The 22,500-nt window shown below is 45.2% G+C and overlaps 1 protein-coding gene across 3 annotated transcripts in view; it reads right to left on the bottom strand.

The window, feature by feature from the left end:
- Window positions 1-22,500, bottom strand: part of mpp2b (membrane palmitoylated protein 2b) — a 55,134-nt gene that overhangs the window by 17,146 nt on the left and 15,488 nt on the right. For all 3 annotated transcript variants that reach the window (XM_031567744.1, XM_031567756.1, XM_031567751.2), the window contains exon 3: window positions 6,282-6,382. In XM_031567744.1, coding sequence (XP_031423604.1) covers window positions 6,282-6,382 — 101 coding nt within the window. The remainder of the gene's footprint in view (window positions 1-6,281; window positions 6,383-22,500) is intronic.

The following is a 22,500-nucleotide window of genomic DNA, read 5'->3' as shown; positions in this document are numbered from 1 at the left end:
GTCTTGTCAGCCTTAATTTGACATTCTGATTACCTGTTTTTATAACAGACTGTATGTATGTAATACATGTGTGTGTGTGTGTGTGTGTGTGTGTGTGTGTGTGTGTGTGTGTGTGTGTGTGTGTGTGTGTGCCTGTGTGTGTGCCTGTGTTGGTATGAATAGGATGTTGGCCTATTTGCAGTGCTGCTATTAGACTTTGCTCTGTGTTTTATTGTTTCCTTCACCTGCCCAGGGACTACAGACTGAAATGAGCTAGGAGCTAAACCTGGTGCAAAGCATCTTTCTTCCTATTGGAGATTCATGTATTTTGTACATGGCCCCTGATATAACACACACACACACACACACACACACACACACACACACACACACACACACACAACCACACACACACACAACCACACACACACACACACACACACACACACACACAACCACACACACACACACACACACACACACACACACACACACACAACCACCCAACCACACACACACACACACACATTGAAAAGTCACGCTGTGAGAGATGAGACAGGTTAAGCGTTGCGTTGCCATGTGATTAGTCCTTTCCCCCTGCCAGCGGACCACAGTGTTTCTGCTAATCCCTTTAGGGAGAAGAGAGCTAACACACACAGACCCACACGTATGCATTCACACACACAGACATACACACATGTGCAAGCAGCATACACACACAAGTATATTAAAAGAACACGGTCTCGATTAAAAAAAACTTAGCTGCATTTAGAGGGGAAAAGGCTACAGAGTCAGATGACTAGAGTTCTCCCATGTGACCCACTACACCCCTTTGTGTGAGTGTGGTTAAGCATTCACTCACTAACACATACATACACACACACACACACACACACACACACACACACACACACAGAGGGAGAGAGAGCCACACACACTCACTCTACTTCAGTGTGTAAGCGTGAGGAAGCATGAATATTTCAGCTGCAATCTATATTTCACTCCCTCTGCTTCCCTGAGTCTGGAAGGGTTCTGAAGGCTGATTGCATTTACATCTCACCACAGGAACTTCACCTCTACACACCCCAACACACTCTCCTCTCCTCTCCTCTCCTCTCCTCTTCTATCCTTTCCTATTTTCCTACATTCCTTTCCTCTCCTCTACTCCTCCTCCCCTTTCCTCTCCTCTCTTTCTCTCCTTTCCCCTCCTCTCCTCTCCATCCGCTTCTGTTTCCTTCTTTAGACATCCCTCTTCTTTCCTCTCCTCCTCTCCCCTTCTCTCTCATCCTCTCCTCTCCCCTTCTCTCTCCTCCTGTCTTCCTCTCCTCTCTTCTCTCCGCTCCTCATTCCCTCTTTACACCTCTGTTGGCCCTAGATGATTCTGAAGAAGTTCTGGCCCAGATCTGGCAGTCTGTGCGCTAGGCTACCGCTAACGGTTTGCTTCATTCACCTGCAGTCTGTGCGCTAGGCTACCGCTAACGGTTTGCTTCATTCATCTGCAGTCTGGGTGCTAGGCTACCGCTAACGGTTCACTTCATTGACCTGCAGTCTGGGCGCAAGGCTACCGCTAACAGTTTGCTTCATTCACCTGCAGTCTGGGTGCTAGGCTACCGCTAACAGTTTACTGGTGGGCTGAGCCTGACGGCTAGACAGAAATAGCCTACGTGTTTGTTTCCGTTGGCGATGGCCCAGTGTGTCCCTGTGGGGAGGTGCTTGCTCAGGCTGGCTGTTGTCTGATCTGGCAGCTGCTGTTGTTTTATTTACTATGTTTATTTATTTGTTTACAGGCCGGCAAGGGAGCGACTCTTTGCTCCGCTCCTCTCCTCGCTGTCTGTCAACAGACAAGCAGCTGGCTGATCACAGAGTTGTACTGGACCTTACAGCGTGCTGGAGCATTGTGAAGGATCACAGGGGCAGTCCAGAACATTCTGATGCACCTCTTGTGGCAGTCTAGAACAATCCTACGCTCCACCACAGATCAGTTTAGAATATTCTAGAATATTTTAAGGCATCTGTGCTCTGCATTCTCATCTTTATGCTGCCCAAGAATGACTGACCTTTGGGCTCAAAGCTGGTAGACTGGTAGACTGTCAGGCAAGAGACAGACAAGCAGGCATAGAGTCAGACAAGCAGGCATAGAGACAGGCAGGACTCACCATACAGCATTTTTGAAAGAAATGCTTTGTGGTGGAGATTCATCAACCACACACACACAAGACCAAGAGCAACTATATGAGCCATACTCAAATCCTACACGCACACACTCAATACATTGTACATTTCCATGTGAGACTGCACATGAAAAATACCATGACCTCTGTGTCATTACTAGGGTTTGGTACCGAGAACTGGTTCCAATATGGCACCGGTTCCTATACAACCGGTACCTACCCGGACCGAAATGTCGCGCAGATTTCGGTGCTTCCTTTTGGTGCCTGAGCCAATTGAAATAAATAACAGCAACAAATCATGCAGCTAAGTGAACAAAACTTACATAAAAGGTTGTCTGGAACAGGAATTATTTCAGGCTGGAACATGAAACACGGAGGCTGGTTCCAAAACAGTAGAAAACTAGCGATAGCTAACTAGCAGTAACGTTAGGGGCGTAGATCTGTCTGAGTATGATCTGTATGAATTATTTTTTATTTTGTTGCTAGGCAGATGTCAGTCACTGTGACTTTGAAGAAGTATTAGACACATGTCAACCAGAGGCAGTAGGGCAGTATGGTCTTGTCTTAAACAGGGTAAAAAGAGGGATGCCTGCTGGAAAAAATGTGTGTGTGTGTGTGTGTGTGTGTGTGTGTGTGTGTGTGTGTGCATGTGCATGATTGTCCTCAGCCCCTGGGCAGGAAGGTGCAAAGAGCAATACACACATCTGCTCTACATGACACTCAGCAGAGACAAACTCACACCTTGGCTCTGCTGTAATCCTCTTTGTATAAAAGCATAAATGCAGCCCAGGCGGCCGGTGACTGCTTGTGTGCCTCTGGGGCTGAGCAAGTACTGATTTATGACTTTGTCATGGCTAAAAGTAGCTGTTAGCTATTATTTATACATTCTCAAGTGAGCTGGCTTTACTTTCTGATAACTATCACAGTAATACTGTACACGCTGCCCTGGGGAGCAGAACACAGTCTTTTTGACCCTCCAGGGATCTGTAATCAGCATTTTATGTTTCAATATACTTCTGAGCTTTCTTTATCACCAATTTCCTCTTTTAGCTATAAACAGGAAAAGATGGTAAATTCCTTGCGCTCCTGGTTGGGGACTTCCCACAGCGGCCAATCCTCTCACTGTCACACGCAAGTACTGATGCACAGCCAGCAACCCAACCAATATAACAACCATAGATACAACAACAACCTAAACAATATAACAATTATACCAACCATAGATATAACAACAACCTAACCAATATAACAATTATACCAACCATAGATATAACAACAACCTAACCAATATAACAACCATACCAACCATAGATATAACAACAAGCAGGAAACCTCCAAAAAGAAAAAAAAGAAAAAAAGTGTCACAGTCAACATCCTTTGTTGCTAGTAGCCAGACCGAAGGAGACATAAACAACAATAATGTAGGTGTGCAACAATGTCCCTGCCGGTTATTCTGCACATCTGTCCTCTGCAGCTGTAAAGTAAGGTGGCAATAACACAAAGGTTATCTGTCCTCTGCATCTGAACTGGTAAAGTAAGGTGGTAATAAGGGGTTTGATTCCCTGGATGCACACGCATAAATATGTGTCATTTACGTGTGCTGTAAACACACTTTGAACAAAAGCAACTGTAAATGTAATGTAAATGTAATGTCTTTTCATCTCATTATACTCCATCCCACTGTCCATCCTTTTACTGGCTATACTAGCCCCTTGCACAGACTTTACTATTTATATGACTTTGCACTATTCTCACACACACAAGCACAAGTACTCTATCTTTGCACTATCCATACAAGCACACGAACACTATCTCTCTGCACTCTTTGCACTACTTTCCTCGTAGACATCAACACTGTCACAAATCAATGCACACTGTACTATAGGGCAGATCTATCCTGTATCTGTAAACACCCCACTCCCTGTGAACATGTTCTGCCTGTGTGTATGTGATTTATGTATGTATGTTTGTGAGTTAAGTTAAGTGTATAAGCTACTGGATGACCTAAATTTCCCTCAGGATTAATAAAGTATCCATCTATCTATCTATCTATCTATCTATCTATCTATCTATCTATCTATGTAAAGAGGATAGGGGCGCTCTTAATGTGGACGAGCTGATAGATGTGCATACTCCACAAGAGATAGTAACATCTACTGTTAGATGTGCACACTCCACAAGAGATAGTAACATCCACTGTTTGATGTGCATACTCCACAAGAGATAGTAACATCTACTGTTAGGTGTGCATACTCCACAAGAGATAGTAACATCTACTGTTAGATGTGCATACTCCACAAGAGATAGTAACATCTACTGTTAGATGTGCATACTCCACAAGAGATGCAACACCTCATTTTAACTGTGCATTTTCTGAGTCAGCAACCCATCAAGAAGTATTTAACAAGCACTCAACAAACTTCTACCATAACTGTCAGCTTCACCTAATTTGCATATACTATACCTGTACCTGACCCTAAACTTAACCCCAAATCTAAGCTTATTTTTTATTTTCCACCATTTGCAGAATTTCTTGGTCATCATAGTGAAGCTAAACCTAGATGGCGGCTGAAGATCTCTTAAACGGCGGCCAACAGGCAGCAAACGCACTCTTTCTCTCTGGGGAAAATCCCTGACAGACGCCATCACACTGGCTTATGCAGTCAGGTGACAGGGGGCCCGCTGAAAGGCTGTATGGCTGTCTGGTCACCTCCTCACGTGCAGAAAGGGATGTTTGGGGAAAAGAGGAGAGTAGAGAAATGATCAGTCAACGGGTCGCAGAGCACATCAGAGGGAGTGCTCTTTTCATCAGTCTCTTTCTCCCTCGGTGTGTGTGTGTGTGTCTGTGTTCAAGAGAGAGAGAGAGAGAGAGAGACTGGGTGTGTGTGTGTTTGTGTGTGTGTGTGTTCAAGAGAGAGCGAGAGAGAGAGAGAGAGAGACTGGGTGTGTGTGTGTGTGTGTGTGTGTGTGTGTTCAAGAGAGAGAGAGAGAGAGACTGTGTGTGTGTGTGTGTGTGTGTATTCAAGAGAGAGAGAGAGAGAGAGAGACTGGGTGTGTGTGTGTTTGTGTGTGTGTGTGTTCAAGAGAGAGCGAGAGAGAGAGAGAGAGACTGGGTGTGTGTGTGTGTGTGTGTGTGTGTGTGTTCAAGAGAGAGAGAGAGAGACTGTGTGTGTGTGTGTGTGTGTGTGTTCAAGAGAGAGAGAGAGAGACTCGGTGTGTGTGTGTGTGTGTGTGTGTGTGCGTGTGTGTGTGTGTGTGTGTGCGTGTCTGTCTGGAAATAGTGTCCTTCAAAAGAGCTCCCGTCCCCCCTGAGTCACCACTTCCCTGATATTTTCCTGTTTTTGATGAGATACTCTGTGTGTGTGTGTGTCTGTGTGTGTGTGTGCAAGAGAGAGCGTGAGAGAGAGAGTGAGAGAGAGAGAGAGAGACTGTGTGTGTGTGTGTGTATGTGTGTGTGTGCAAGAGAGAGAGAGAGAGAGAGACTGTGGGTATGTGTGTGTGTGCAAGTGCGAGAGAGAGAGAAAGAGAGAGACTGTGTGTGTGTATGTGTGTGTGCGTGTGCAAGTGCAAGTGCAAGAGAGAGAGAGAGAAAGAGAGAGACTGTGTGAGTATGTGTGAGTGTGTGTGTGTATGTGTCTGTTTGTGTGTGTATGTGTGAGTGTGTGTGTGTATGTGTGTGTTTGTGTGTGTATGTGTGAGTGTGTGTGTGTATGTGTGTGTTTGTGTATTTCTATGTAGAAGCGTGTAGGTGCTGTTAAAGTCCTCCTTCCCTGTGTGATGATTATGCTTTGGTCTTATCAGCACACAGAATGGGGGCTTTTCTCTGAGGGCCATATATTCTAAAGCCAGCCAGTTCACAGGCTTTCACACAGTAGCCGTCAATTATTCCTTAACGGCCGCATTATACGTCTCTGTTTTCAGACAGGGGGACAGAAAAAAACTCTTAAATGTGAACCTCTTGGTAGTCATAACATGGAAGCAGCAGGCTGTCAAACTGCAAAAGACTGAAAACTGGTCCCTGAAGCAGGTATCAGAAAAACCCGATTGATGGACATTAAGGACACGGACATGGACATTCTTTCTCAGGAAAACATAAAGATGGAATCAAATAGAGCAATCTGATTGGCTCACCACTGGACTCTCCATGATGCCCTTGAGGAATATGAGGTCAAGGTCGTTGGCCGTAGTGGAGCTGGTGCTGTCACTCAGGGTGTCCATGACCTGATGCATGGCTGAGAGAGAGAGAGAGAAAGAGAGAGAGAGAGAGAGAGAGAGAGAGAGGGAAGGAGAGAGAAAGAGAGAGAGAGAGAGGGAGAGAGAGAGAGAGAAGGAGACAGGGAGAGGGAAAGAAAGAGAGAGAGACAGAGAGAGGGAGACAGAGAGAGGGAGAGAGAGAGGGAGAGACAGAGAGAGGGAGACAGGGAGAGGGAGAGAGAGAGTAAACATTAAAGTGTTTAGGCTTTACATAAAACATCTGTACCTTACTAAATGGCTGTTGACACCTACTACAGGCATGCATATAGTTCAGAGTCAACAGGTATTTATAAGGGGCATGTATGTAGGCCAGAGCATATAGGCGTTTATGAAGTGTATGCATGTAGGCCAGAGCATATACAGTAGGTGTTTATGAAGTGTATGTATGTAGCCCAGAGCATATAGGCGTTTATGAAGTGTATGTATGTAGGCCACAGCATATAGGCGTTTATGAAGTGTATGTATGTATGTAGGCCAGAGCATATAGGCGTTTATGAAGTGTATGCATGTAGGCCTGAGCGAAAAGGTGTTTATAACAGTTCCTGTCAGCCTTGTGTAGCAGGTAAAAATTCAACATGAAGGGTACATGAAGATCTCAGCTTAACTGCCATCTTCCAGGGCGAAGATGAAGGCCTTTCAACAGTGTCTACAGTGTCTGATCTTTACACGACTGCTCCCCTCGAGCAGCGTCTGGTCTCTCTGAGCTAATCTGTCAGATGGAGCTGGTCAGGCATCAGTAATGAGGGTCTGACCTCTCCGTGACCCCAAACTCTTTTGAAGCACACGAGGCCGCCATTTGAACCTCTCCGGAGAGGAGAGGTGAGATGCAGAGAGAGTTTGCGCTTCGCTGGCTTGAGCCTTCAGCAGAGGATGAAAGGAAGCTTGTTAGAAGGTGGAGATCAGCCAGGGAACAGCTATTTCTCTTCCCCACCACTTAGGTGCAGTGCTTAGGTCATGTTGGTGGTGGTGGTGATGTGGGGTTTGATTTGATGTGGCCTACATTTGTCACCTGGTTTGTGTTCATCTGCATTTTAATACGACATGGTCAAACATTTAGTGAGTTCGGGGTGACGCCAGTTGTTGGTCGTAATCTAGGTTGTAATATAATTTGTCCAAGCATTTGGTGAGGTTTGGTATTCATTTTGGTTCTAACATGATGCGTTTTAGAATTAGAATTAGAATTAGAAATTAGAAGAACTTGTGATGTCATCTTCCTTTTGATTTGATGTGTCCGAAATATTTTTTGTTCCTTTAACCATGAAAGTACACACTTCAACCCTGTAGTCATCCTCAATGCCTCTATGGAAAGGCCTGGGTGGGCTCTCTCTTTTCCTGAAGGAACACATTCATTTCCAGCATAATTAGCGTGAAGAAGCACAAGACAGGCGTAGAGGGAAGAGGAGCCCACGTGGAGTAAACACAGCAAGAGCTGTCGCCCACCCGCAGAGCCCAAACCCTCAGGGGGGGCCCCTCCCTTCCTACAAATACCCACATACAGCCCATCAACACACACACACACACACACACACACACACACACACACACACACACACACACACACACACACACACAGACACACACACACAGCACATCAACACACACACACACACACAGTACACACACAGAGACACACACACACACACACACACACACATACAGCACATCAACACACACACACACACACACACTGTACAGACATATGGATATGCCTGGCCACAGTATATACAAACACTACATGTGCCTGACAACTAAAACATACATACAGACATATATGTGCCTGGGCATATCCTGAACACACACATACAGTATTCAGCGCACGTGAGCACACATGCATATATTCATGTGTGTGTCTGCAGGGTAGCGCGTCGAATCTGTGCTAATGCTACGTGTGCGCTAGTTCCTCAGTGGGGAATAAGAAGCACCTGAGCTGAACATCATCTGGAGTTGTTTTTGTGGAACAGGAAAGAAAACTAATAGCATGTTGAGATTGGAGCTGCCGATGCTGCCCTTTAAAACTACAAGGCAATCAGTGGTGAAGCAGCCAGTAGTGTGGAGTAAACACCAGGCCCAGCCAACACATCTGTTTACCAATTCCCAGAGCATAAGACACCGTGTGTGTGTGAGTGTGTGTGTGTGTGTGTGTGTGTGTGTGTGTGTGTGTGTGTGTGTGTGTGTGTGTGTGTGTGTGTGTGTGTGTGTGTGTGTGTAGTTGTAGGGTTTGTCAATGCTTTTGTTTTGTCTCATAGCTGACATCAGAACAGCTGTCAGAGCACACAAGAAAACCAACCATCCCTCTCTCTTCCTCTCTCTCTCTGTCTCCCTCTCTTTTTCTCTCTTCCTCTCCCTCTATGCACCCCTCTTTCTTTCTCTCATCCTCTCTCTCCTCCTCGCCCTCTCTGTCTCCCTCTTCCTCTCTCTTCATCTTCCTCTCTGTCTCCCTCTACTTTCTTCTCCTCTCATCTCTCTCCCCCCTCTCTCTCTCTCCCTCTCTCTGTCCCTCTCACTCTCTCCTCTCTCTCTCTCTCTCTCTCTCTCTCTCTCTCTCTCTCCAGAGCCTTGCCTCATTAGAGCCAATCACACATTAGTACCCCAAGTGATGCCGTGATGTGATGTGGCAGGCTGGCACACATAAAGGGTGTCAAGGTTTCTGGGGTCCCAGCCAAGGATGGCATGGCGTGGCAAAGACATGTGGGGACAAGGGAGAGGTACAGAGGGATGAGAGAGAGAGGTAGAGATGGAGGGAGACAGGGAGGAGAGAGAGAGGTAGAGAGGGAGGGAGACAGGGAGGAGAGAGAGGTAGAGAGAGAGGGAGACAGGGAGGAGAGAGAGAGGTAAAGATGGAGGGAGACAAGGAGGAGAGAGAAAGGTAGAGAGGGAGGGAGAGAGGGAGTTAGGGGAGGAAGGGAGAGAATAGGGGGTGGTATGTCCACCACATTTTCCATTGTTTTAATCCACTGGGGAGTTCACTTTTTCCTGACTCTAGAAAAAAAAATCAATCAAGCCCAAAAAGTTGGTTTAAAACATTGCAGCACCCCACCCCGACCCTCCTTATAGATTAGAGCACAGACACTCTCAGTCTCGCTCACACACACGCACACGCACATGCACACACACACACACACACACACACACACACACACACACACACACACACACACACACACTCCAGATCTTATCTGGCTGTGCATGGGTATTTTTCCTGGCAAACTTCAGTGGAAAGTGTAGGGCCCGTGTCTGAGCTTACAGCTCCTGCATAATTCCCTTTCATTAGCAGCTCCTGTGTGTGCCCAGTCTGCTCTTTACTGCTGTTCCCACAGCTAAGAATACACTCTCTCACACACACACACACACACATCTGTGTGTGTGTGTGTGTGTGTGTGTGTGTAAGCGAGAATAACCCCAACCCTGCCTAATCTTTGATGATTTTGATGACTTTGATGAGTAGAAGTAGGCACAGCACTGCAGACTGATGACCCAAGAGACATGGAGAACCAGCTCAGGGGGGGGGAGATGCTGTTTAAGGAGGCAGAGGTACAACATATAGAGAGAGAGAAAGGGAGAAAGGGAGAAGGAGAGGGAGAGAGAGAGAGAGAGAGGGAGAGAGAGAGAGAGAGAGAGACATGGAGAACCAGCTCAGGCTCAGGGATGAGATGCTGTTTAAGGAGGCAGAGGTACAACATACAGAGATAGAGAGAGGGAGAGAGGGAGAGAGAGGGAGAGAGATAGAAAGAGACATTAAGAGTGAGAGAGAGAGAGAGAGACATAAAAAGCATAGACGGAGAGAGAGAGAGAGAGATGTGGAGAACCAGGTCAGTCTCAGACAGGAGATAGCATTAGGATTGGCCGCTGTGGGAAGTCTCCAGCCAATAACACAACGAATTTACCATCTTTTCCTGGTGATAACTAAAAGAGGAAATTGGTGATAAAGAAAGTATATTGAAACATAAAATGCTGATTACAGATCCCTGGAGGGTCAAAAAGACCGTGTTCTGCTTCTCAGGGCAGCGTGTACAGTATTACTGTGATAGTTATCAGAAAGTAAAGCCAGCTCACTTGAGAATGTATAAATAATAGCTAACAGCTACTTTTAGCCATGGAATCTAACATCTTGTGTTGGGCAGAACTATGACAAATACAGTGTGAGCTAAAAGGGCAGCTCACACAAGAACAACACGAGGAGTGACCTTTTTCTCAACCCCTGGCATCGACTGCAGCGGCGGCCTGGGATGAGACCAGATCAGAGAGGCGTGGACACAGAGGAAGGGCGCGGGGAAAAAAGACAGATCGATCGATTTTTGTTTTCAATCAGGCATGACAAAAAAACATCAAGCCAAACAGTAGCTGACTGTAAATAATGAGATTACAACAAATCTGTTTGACTGTAATTCCATCTGGGTTCACAGTCTGTGACATTCACTCGCAGGTTGTTGTTTTGTTTCTATCATAGCGCCATGGAAACGGTCAGAGGGGACCTGGGGGTTATGTTATGCTTGGCTTATCCTTGCAAAGCCGTATTACTAAGCTACGCGTATAACAGCACAGACTAAAACCTTAACAACACACTGAACTTAAAGCCATTGTGCTATTTCAGGGTATTTTCGTAACTCCACACACACACACACACTTCGATCAGACATCTTGTAAGATACCATCCAGGGGACACACATCTCACCACCATTCTCTTCTCCTCACTTTTGTGTTGGATTCATATTCACAAAGAAGAGAAAGCATTGTACCACACACACACGCACACGCACACGCACACGCACACGCACTCGCACTCGCACAAACACACACAAACACACACACACACACACACACACACACACACACACACACACAAACACACACACACACACACGAACACACACACTCCTAATCCAAACTTGAAAAGGGGAGCATTTGAGGATTATAGGCACTTGAGGATTAATGCATTCCAGGAGAACAATGAACAAATGTAAATCCAGAGCTGCTGATGTGCAGGTGAGGCAAGTGGGACCCTTCCATGGGTTCTCCAGACCCTCTCCCCTCCTCCCAAAATAACAACAACAACAACAACAGCAGCCTGTCTGCCTCTCCTACTTCAGTCTAAAACTAGACAAACAAACAACACTCACCAGCTATACTCATACAACCCCTCCACATCAACTGCCCCAGCTACATACATCTACAGCAACTCTTTCCCTGAAACATTCCATAACCCCATATCCCTTCAGGTCACATCTATGATGAGAGCCATCAACTAACCCTAAACCAAACCTGACTGAGCGGACTGTCATGGCTGTGTCTCCCCCTAATCCTCCTTAATCTGGATCATTCTTCGGACCTTAATAGGAGCACTTCTACCTCAGCCCTGAAATCTTAATTAGGTTGTGGGGTGTGTCATTACTAAGCTATTGCTATTACTATGGAACAACATCATCAGTCAGTATCTTAATGCCTACCTAACCTACAGTAACAGCATCCACTGGTAACACTTACAGCATCCAAACTTTATAGAATGAACTATTTTTTATGACAAAAGTTGCCAGTATCTGATGTGAATGATTGACAGCTCTTACTCGCCCCCACTTCCACATTACCTCCCCTACTACCTCACCGAAGCCCCTCCCCCTTCTCCTCCTCATTCACTAGTGATGTTTAGTTCACATTACCTCTTACCAGCAGGAAGTATCTATGGAAACCACATACATCATCTCTGCTAAGCATGTCAGCACCATGTCCACTTCCACAGCTACCCATTGGGTCAAATAGGCTAAACATACCTTGACCTCTTGACCGCTTGACCTCTCAAGATCTTTTTCTCACAGTGGCTCCGCCACCTCTTGATGAGGCCGACAGTAGTAGACACAGGCCTCTCAGATGACCTCTAGTCAGATGACCTCTATTCAGATGACCTCTATTCAGATGACCTCTAGTCAGATGACCTCTATCCTCATCCATCTCATCACATTCATGTAAGACTGTTGGACGGCTTCTCATTCACACACTTCTAATGTCCTACGCAGGCCACAGAGGGTTCTCATTCACACACTTCTAATGTCCTACACAGGCCACAGAGGGTTTTTATTCTTTTCTGAAGTCCGTAGTCCATGATGCTCATTTCCTAAAACTCCTACAGAGTGTGTTTGTGTGTGTGTGTGCCTGAAGATCAATCCAACCAAAAGTGGGTGTTTTTCAGCACGCTGCAAATAATGATGTATTTTCTGACGATATTCTGTTATGAGGGGTGCCTATGTGTATCATCTAAGGAGAGGACTAGCGCACATAAACCCCTTCAGTCTGAAGGAGATAACTTACGTATTTTCGAAAGTCAGTTGGGAGTATTGTGAGTAAACACACGCATACACACACACACTTTCTTTCTCTCACACACACACACACATCAACACTTACGCAATACCAACTAACACTTCTGTACTTCAAATGCCGTCATCAACCCACATATTTTCCGGTAAATCACCGCTGTTGTCATGAGATTTGGCTCAGGGACTCACTGCCCCCAGACACACACATACACACATAGACAGACTCAGACCCCTTCTGAATTACAAACACATGCATATCCACACGCATAGACACACTCTCTCTCTCTCTCTCTCTCACTCACACACACACACACACACACACACACACACACACACACACACACACACACACACACACACACACACACACATCTATATTTCAAACCTATGATGCCACGGCTAAAAGGTTCACCACTTCTTACAGTCACACTGAACTTTGACACACTCTCACTGGCAGGGAGAGCTCTAATCTAAGTACACACACACACACACACACACACACACACACCCACACACACACACACAACCACTGAGAAACACCAGATGCCTTGATCAATACAACAGGAGCACCAACACACACCCTCACAGATACACACGCACAAACACTCTCTCTCTCTCTCTCTCTCTCTCTCTCTCTCACACACCTAAAATGGAAATGTTACACACACACACACACCTAAGATGGAAATGTTAACCCCAGACAGCCTTCCTGGACAGGTGGATGACCTTCAGACACAACAGAGCCGTTGCCAAGGGCACAAAGCAGTTTGCCCTTATGGGACCTGTGTGTGTGTGTGAGTGTGTGTGTGTGTGTGTGTGTGTGTTTGTGTGTGTGTGAGAGAGTTGTTTTTTATGTGATTCCTCTGAGAGAATGGAAAGAAGTAAAAGCATCAGACAGTGTCAGAGAGAGGGGGGAGGGAGAGAGGGAAAGAGAGGGAGTGAGAGAGTGAGAGAGAGTGAGAGAGAGAAGGAAGAGAAAGAGAGAGGAAAAAAGAGAAAGAGAGAGGAAAAAAGATAGGACATTCTTTTTTCATTTGTGCTTCTCAGTGACATAAATCATCCAAGAGTATCAAAGCGAGAGAGAAAGTGAGAGAGAGAGAGAGAGAGAGAGAGAGAGAGAGAGGGAGAGACAGAGAGAGAGAGAAAGTGAGAGAGAGAGGGAGAGACAGAGAGATAGAGAGAGAGGGAGAGAGAGAGACAGAGAGAGAAAGGGAGAGAGGGAGAGGGAGAGACAGAGAGAGAAAGGGAGAGAGAGAGAGGGAGAGACAGAGAGAGATAGAGAGACAGAGAGAGAGACAGAGACAGAGAGAGAGACCGAGTGAGAGAGAGAGAGAAAGCGAGGGGAGAAGGGCGAGCAAGAGACTTGAGAGAGAGAGGTCACTGAGTAGATAGAGAAGGAAAGATAAAGAGAGACACAGAGAAAGAGAAAGAGAAGTAACAGAGGGGAAGAGAGAGAGAGAGGGAGAAAGAGAGAGATTAATACATGGAGTATACAAACAAAGAGAGGGAGAGAGAGAGAGAGAGAGAGGGAAACAGAGGGATGAAAAGGAAAGAAGAAAGAGAGAGACAGGTGGGGGGCACCTCAGGGCAAGTTCACACATGCACTCGCTGGATGCACACACACACACACACACACACACACACACACAGACACACACAGACACACACACACACACACACACACACACACACACACACACACACACACACACACCTCCTGTCCCTGAGGATCTCAAACACACAGTGACAACAGACGCGACTGAAGGGTCTTTTATACTCGGTTTTTACGCGGAAACGTTCGCACGTAAGATACATAAGTGCAGTTGTTTTGATTTATAGTTCCTTTAGGTTCCCCAAGGGTTGTGCGTGTTGTAAAGCGATTCAACGCCAAAACAGTAGGTGGAGTAACGTTTTTTTGTCTACCCCATGACGCGAATGGACACGATGAACGGGAGATTTTTCTGTTGAAAATGCCTTACTTTATAGACAATAACGATCATACACCCCCATTGCACTAAACAACAACACAAACAAATACATATTGGATTGTTAGTCTATTAAGTAGTATTGTATTTTATTAATTAGCCTGTTGTTAACCTTTCCTGCTAATCGTAGTCTGAGATTACAGGGGAGACTTTTGTTTACTGCTCCAGAGCCGAAGTGATCTATATTCTTAACTCCGGGGTTATCTCCCTTCCCTTCTGAATGTTGAGTGAAGTAAGCGTATTTATTGCAGCGGGACAAAGGAAAATGAATACATTTGTTACACGAAATACAAAGGTTGGCAATTCAGTACCAGTGGCGAAAAAGACAGATCACATGATGCAGAAGTTCGTTTATTGACACATCTTTTAAGGACGGGTGTAAGCCTACCTTATCATCATGAGTGTAGCTATGTTGTCAGTATTTGTAATACAATGTGTTGGCCGCAAGTTAACTCCACTTCACGTTATTGATAGCTTTTGTATGAGCAGACCGGGCTCACGCTTGCCTCACGTGTACAATAACATATGCCGTTTAATCATATTTGGTAGAATGAAGGACAAATTAGTTGTGAATACTATCACCGAGTTTGAAAGGTAGGCTATTGGTCAGGTAATAGCCGAGTGACAGCTGATTTTCTTTCTGATTTGACAGTAGCCTACATCTGTGTGTTTTAAGCAAATAAAATGTGGAATAGGCTATTTACCAACGGGCACCTGCTATACAGTAAATAAGTTGCTAAATGAAACAAAAACACATCACAGTTAAAGTTGTATTAGTATTGATTGATTCACATCGATATGAATGGATGACATGACTAACAAGTGGCGAAAAATGAATATGAAAGTACCAGTACCAGTGGCGAAAAAAGACAGATCACATGATGCAGAAGTTCGTTTATTGATACATATTTTAATGACGGCCACAGCGCTTTAAAACGACGTGTTTATAAGTTACATTATTCAAAGATGAAAGATATAAGGCGAGAGAATCGCCAGGTGTACCTTCTCATCACGAGTGAATGTCAGTGCTTGTAATACAATGGTGTTGGCCGCAAGTTAACTCCACTTCACGTTAATGTTAACTTTTGTATATGAGCAGACCAGGCTCCATTCTATCGCTTGCCTCAGGGGTGCAATTGATTGATTCACATCAATATGAATGGATGACATGGCTAACAAGTGGTGGAAAATGAATATGAAAGTATTTGTTCGGTGAATTAGCGCGTTCTCTCCAAACAATGCAGTCAACGGTTTTTAAATGTCAACACAGTATAGCCTATCACCTAACTATCATCTGAAATATGACGGTATGTCAAAACAAACCTTTGATCTAAACAGAATATTCAGTATGGAATAGGAATATATCAGAGCAGTATCTTTTATCGCGTTTGACAAATATGCTCAGATTGCTTTGGCTGATTTCTCCTGTGAGAATGGGATAGTAGCCTATTCTCTCCATGAATTCGCGGTCATTTGAGCGTCCTTATAAGTGTTTAAAGAGGGTTTGTAAAGATGCTCATATCTTCGGACCTCTTCTGTTATGTTTGTTCATAATCAACAAGAAGAGGCTTGTGAGACGGTCTGCAGGCTATTCATGATTCAAAAACATTCTAGTCTTGCCTTGGCCTTTAAAAATGGCGGTATTATGCTATGAAACCGGAAATGTGAGACTGAAAGGATGGGGTTAGCAGCCAATCACAGTCTTTGCGGGCTGCGTGGGCACGCCGTGGTTTTTGTTGCATAGTGAGAAATTTTGGCGGACGCACTTACGTGTTACGTGACTGCTTATAGGGGCTTACAACAGCCTTTATGTAACTTACGTGTTATGTTTCTGTGTAAAAACCGAGTATAAATTGCACTTGAGGAATCATACACCTCTGAAGGAGATAACTCTTTATCTCTCTCCCTCTCCCTCTCTCTCTCCCTCTCTTTCCCTCTCTCTCTCTTTCTCTCCCTCTCTTCCCCCCTCCTCTCTCTCTTTCTCTTCCCCTCTCTCCTGTCTGCTAATGTTCATGTAGAGAAAGAGAGAGGGAGGGAGGGAGAGAGCGGGAGAGCAGTGGATTGGATGAGGGAAGTCTGCATTATTTCCTGATCACTCCACAGTTAGTGAAGCTTGAGCAACATTGGGTCTGTCTGTTGTGCCATATTTATTGCAGTAATATTTGTATTGAATTGAATTGAAATGAACTGATAGAAAGTGAGAGGAATAGAAACCTGCTCACACAGATGCATCATGGGTAGGTATGTCCCATGGGACCCCATAGTGCTTTCCCTTGTTGTGTGTTAACCAGGGGGAGGGGTGATCTCAGGGGTAGACATCTCTTAACACACCTCTGAAGTGGGCCTAGCTGGAGGTGAAAAAACACCAGGTGCGGAGAGTGAAGGTGCTGCCATGATCTTTTCATTTTGCATGTAAGAAACCAGGGGTGGGTCTCCTAGTTATGGTTACTCATAACGTTTTATGAAGACTTGAAAGGTATACCTTACTGAAGATGTTTACTTTTCTAAAGTTTTTTAATTTTTTGACACGTGTTTCCCAAACTATCCCTTAAGTGGAGAAACCTTCCTACAGTTACCTTAAGTACAGCGTACAGTACAGTACTTATGAATGACGTAGCGTTAAGAAAGCTCTGGGAAACACATCGAAAAGGTGATATGGTATAGCGTAAGGTTTAACTGATGAATGACGTAGCGTTAAGAAAGCTCTGTGAAACACATCAATAAGGTGATAAGGTATAGCGTAAGGTTTAACTGATGAATGACGTAGCACTAAGAAGGCTCTGGGACACGCGCCCCTGCATATTTCACCTATGGGTGTGTGTGGGTGTGTGTGTATTGCACTAATTGGCCATTGCAGATAAATGGTGATGCTTATTTGATCTTTGTGAACCTGGGTGTACTACTTGGTCCAGGTGCTTGCAGTGCTGTCAGTGGCACAGAGAAAAATCATTCAGGATCACTAATTTCATTCATTAATTGATAGCCATTTCCTCCATTAGTAAGTCCTTATCTTCTGTAGGGGAGCATAAATTAGAGCCCCCCCCCCGTCACCCTCGCCTCCTTGATCCCATTATTGCTCCTCTGTGTGTCTGTACCTCAGCCGTGTTCCTCTGTGTGTCTGTACCTCAGCCGTGTTGATTATTGTTCCTCTGTGTGTCTGTACCTCAGCCGTGTTCCTCTGTGTCTGTACCTCAGCCGTGTTCATTATTGTTCCTCTGTGTCTGTACCTCAGCCGTGTTCCTCTGTGTGTCTGTACCTCAGCCGTGTTGATTATTGTTCCTCTGTGTGTCTGTACCTCAGCCGTGTTCCTCTGTGTCTGTACCTCAGCCGTGTTCATTATTGTTCCTCTGTGTCTGTACCTCAGCCGTGTTCCTCTGTGTGTCTGTACCTCAGCCGTGTTGATTATTGTTCCTCTGTGTGTCTGTACCTCAGCCGTGTTCCTCTGTGTCTGTACCTCAGCCGTGTTCATTATTGTTCCTCTGTGTCTGTACCTCAGCCGTGTTCCTCTGTGTGTCTGTACCTCAGCCGTGTTGATTATTGTTCCTCTGTGTGTCTGTACCTCAGCCGTGTTCCTCTGTGTCTGTACCTCAGCCGTGTTCATTATTGTTCCTCTGTGTCTGTACCTCAGCCGTGTTCCTCTGTGTGTCTGTACCTCAGCCGTGTTGATTATTGTTCCTCTGTGTGTCTGTACCTCAGCCGTGTTCCTGCGCACCCATTCATCTCTCAGAGCGGCAGCATTCAACAGTGTTTTCAAGCAGTCCTAACGAGTTTCTATGCAGACTGCCGCTCTCTGAAAATCACACAAATTGTCTAAATTACAGATAAAAGCCTCATTACTCCAGGGATCTGACCAAATATGAGCTCAATCGCCTTGCCTCGCCTTCCGACGGTGCCACTCAATTAAAACCTACAAACCTCAGGTGCGAGTCGACAGAGATGCCACTACAACAATACAGCACACCTTCACGCACACACACACACACACACACACACACACACACACACACACACACACACACACACACACACACACACACACACACACACACACACCCCGTAGTGCAGCCAGTTTCATTATCTAGAGCAATAAAACACCCCAGTCAGCTTCCTCCCCTGGCAGCCGTCTCTCCTTCACACTGCTTTTGTTTTCACAAGTCATTATTCTCGTGTCCCGCTATTTTCTTTCTATCTTTCTTTCTCTTCTATTATACAATCAACCACGCATAGTCTATAACACTACAGCTGGGTTTAGAGTCTAGACTACACAGCCTGTAGTCTATAACACTACAGCTAGGTTTAGAGTCTAGACTACACAGCCTGTACAGTCAACCAAACTTGGGTTTACATTCTCTCTTTCTCAGCAAGCAGCCCCTAACACATACATACATACATACATACATACATACATACATACATACATACATACATACATACATACATACATACATACATACATACATTCTATATCTTTACTGTACTATAAGTTCATCGGTCAAACGAGGCGTTTTACATCAGGTCTGCTCCCATCGTGGTGCTGCAGAGACAATTATCTCTAATATCCACCGTCACGCAGTTAAACAATTAGATTCCCAGCTATCAACGAGCCAATTAGCGTCCCCATGCTGCCCCACACTGACATTCCCTGTTCCTCAGCAAGCAGCCTGTGAACACTACAGAGCCTGTAGTCTACAACACTACACCAGTCTAAAGATCAATCACTTTTTCAACAAACCTGTCTAGATAGAAAAGCAATACAACAGTGTGTTCTTCCAGTATTGCAACAACACCATTGATTTTAGAAGGTAAACGACCACCTTTGTGTGTAGAAAAGACAACCTCTTTTACAACAAAACAAGCTAATATTGAGAAGCTGTCAATGTAGCAATGTGCTGCCAATTCAAAAAAATGTAGTCAGTGCATTCACGATAGGACTGGTAAACACCACCACCCCATTTTTGTAATTAAATAAACCAATTCTCAACAACCTCAACACTAAAGAATGAGAACATAACAAGGCAAGATAATATAATAACATAATCATTTCATTTGGTCTGCACATTTATGACTGCAGTGGTAAACCAGGCTTCATGCTCCCTCGATGAGACTGAGGGAAAGACCTTCCACTAATCCTACCCCTGCCCCTTCAACAGGGCAATTACACACAAGAGCCACCCAGACTACAGCACAGGCTCCATGGCGACGGAACTGAAGGTCTAAGTGAAGGGGGGGGGGGAGGGGGCAAATCATTAGCAGACTTAGGGCCACAAATCCAACAGTCCTGGTGCACCAAGTTCTCATTAGGTGTCTGTGAGGTGCCGGTGTAACAGAAGACACAATGGTGTTCACACACATTCACACACATTCACACACATTCAGCCTCCCGCCACTGCCGCTGCTTTCCTCTGAAGTCCAAGTCCAAGAGCTGCACGAGTGTAGTCAAGTGGACATGCAAGCACTATGTGTTTGTACCCCTATGGCTGCATATTTATAAAGGATATAGTCAAATGGACACGCAAGCACTATGTGCTTATGCCTCTCTGACTGCATATTGAGGATATTTAGCATATATAACATGTTTGAAAGAGCAAAAAGCAATGCCAATACACATCTAGTGTGAATGTGATGTGATCTGTTTTTCCTTAAATCCTTTGCTGTAGCTGTTGTTCCTGTGGCAGTGGCTGTGGCTGTGGTTGTGGTTGTGGTTGTTTTTGGATGTCATTCCTGTCCTCATCCACGCCCTGTGTAATAACTAATTCATGGCTTTCTTTTCAGCATGCCAGAGAGCCACAGTGGAACTGGCACATGAAAAACAAATGAAACCTCTAACACACTGGTTTTCTGTATTAACCGATGTTAATATGTTGAAGGCTACGGTAGCTAAACTGGTAGAGTAACACACACACACACATACGTACATACATACATTACATACATACATACTTATGAAAATATATATCTTTACTGTACTGTGAGTCACTTTGGACCAAAGCATATGCTGTATGTTTAATGAGAATGATAAATGAAAATATAACAATGTATAATCAACAAATGTAAATGTCTGCCAAATGAATGAGTGTGAACGTAACCCCACCCTTCTTGTCCATAACTCTTCTAAGAACAACATGCCTTTCTGTCAGGCTCGTTCCTACTACAGGAAGTTCATGGGTCAAACGAGGCGTTTTATATCAGGTCTGCTCCCATCATGGTGCAGCAGAGACAATTATCTCTAATATCCACCGTCACGCAGTTAAACAATTAGATTCCCAGCTATCAACGGGCCAATTAGTGTCCCATGCTGCCCCACACTGACCAGAGTAATGATTCAAACTCCATTACACACACAAGGAAATGCCAGCGCAAACGTCACACAGCTGGAGAGGGGTGATGCCAGAACAGTCACACACACACACACACACACACACACACACACGCAAACACACAGACAGAAATACACACACACCTACTCACGCATTTATGTCATCACACAGACAACATTTATATGTGTGCCAAAAGCATATGCACACACACACACACACAGACACAAACACACACACGCACACACACACACACACACACACACACAGACAGAAATACACACACACATACTCACACATTCATGTCATAACACAGACAACATTTATATGTGTGCCAAAAGCATATGCACACACACACACACACACACACACACACACACACACACACACACACACACACACACACACACACACACACACACACACAGAAAACAAACACACACACGCACACATGCACACACACACACACACACACACACACAGAGACACACACACACACACACACACACACATACTCACGCATTCATGTCAATACACAGACAACGTTTATATGTGTGCCAAAAGCATATGCAAACAAACACACACACACAAACACACACACACACACACACACACACGCACACACACACACACACACAAGCAAAACAAGCATAGCCTCTTCTGCACACAGAGAGAGTGGGATCGAAGTACCACTACTGAATAGGCAAATCAATAAACTGTGGAGGATGCTTTGGCAGCTCAGCCTGGTTAAAACATGTTGTCAATACATCAACAATCAGCAGCAACCTCATCTGAGGCAACACAGGACACAGCCAATGCTTCCACAGATCTGCATGATGGCCGTGGATGATACAAGCCTTTTGGAATATTACAGTATTACAGTCTGTATTCAAGAACGGGATTGAGTTTGAACTTAGACTCAACGATTTGACAAGGCAGATGTGTCCCACTGTGTCTCACTGTGGAGTCTTTCAGATTCCTGGAAACAATTATGGCACAGGACCTAAGGTGGGCGGAGAACATCCCCTCCACAATCAAGAAGGCCCAGCAGAGGAAGGGCTTCCTTCAGCAGCTAAAGAAATATAACATGCCGCAGAAAGTGATGGTTGAGTTCTACACAGCCATCATTGAGTCCATCCTCACCTCATCAATCACCATCTGGTTCGCTGCCTTTACTGCCAAGGACAAAGGCAGACTGCGGCGGATCATTCGGTCAGCCGACAAGGTCATAGGCTGCGACCTGCCATCTCTCCTAGACCTGTTCCACTCCAGGACCAGCAAGAGAGCAAGCAAGATCATCGCTGATCCTTCCTATCCCGGTCACCACCAATTTCAGAGACTCCCATCTGGCAGAAGGTTCCGGGCTATCAAGACCACCTGAACAGTTTTTTCCCCTCACAAATAAGCCCCCTGCATCACACTGACTCTGGGTCCCCCCCCCCCCCACACACATATATACACGTTCACACAAATGCACTACAGCGTAAAT

Source organism: Clupea harengus, chromosome 1 (assembly GCF_900700415.2).
Source record: "Clupea harengus chromosome 1, Ch_v2.0.2, whole genome shotgun sequence".
In the NCBI taxonomy this organism is placed as follows: domain Eukaryota; kingdom Metazoa; phylum Chordata; class Actinopteri; order Clupeiformes; family Clupeidae; genus Clupea; species Clupea harengus.
Note: the sequence above shows the minus strand (reverse complement) of the source record. Positions and strands in the feature narration are given on the sequence as shown.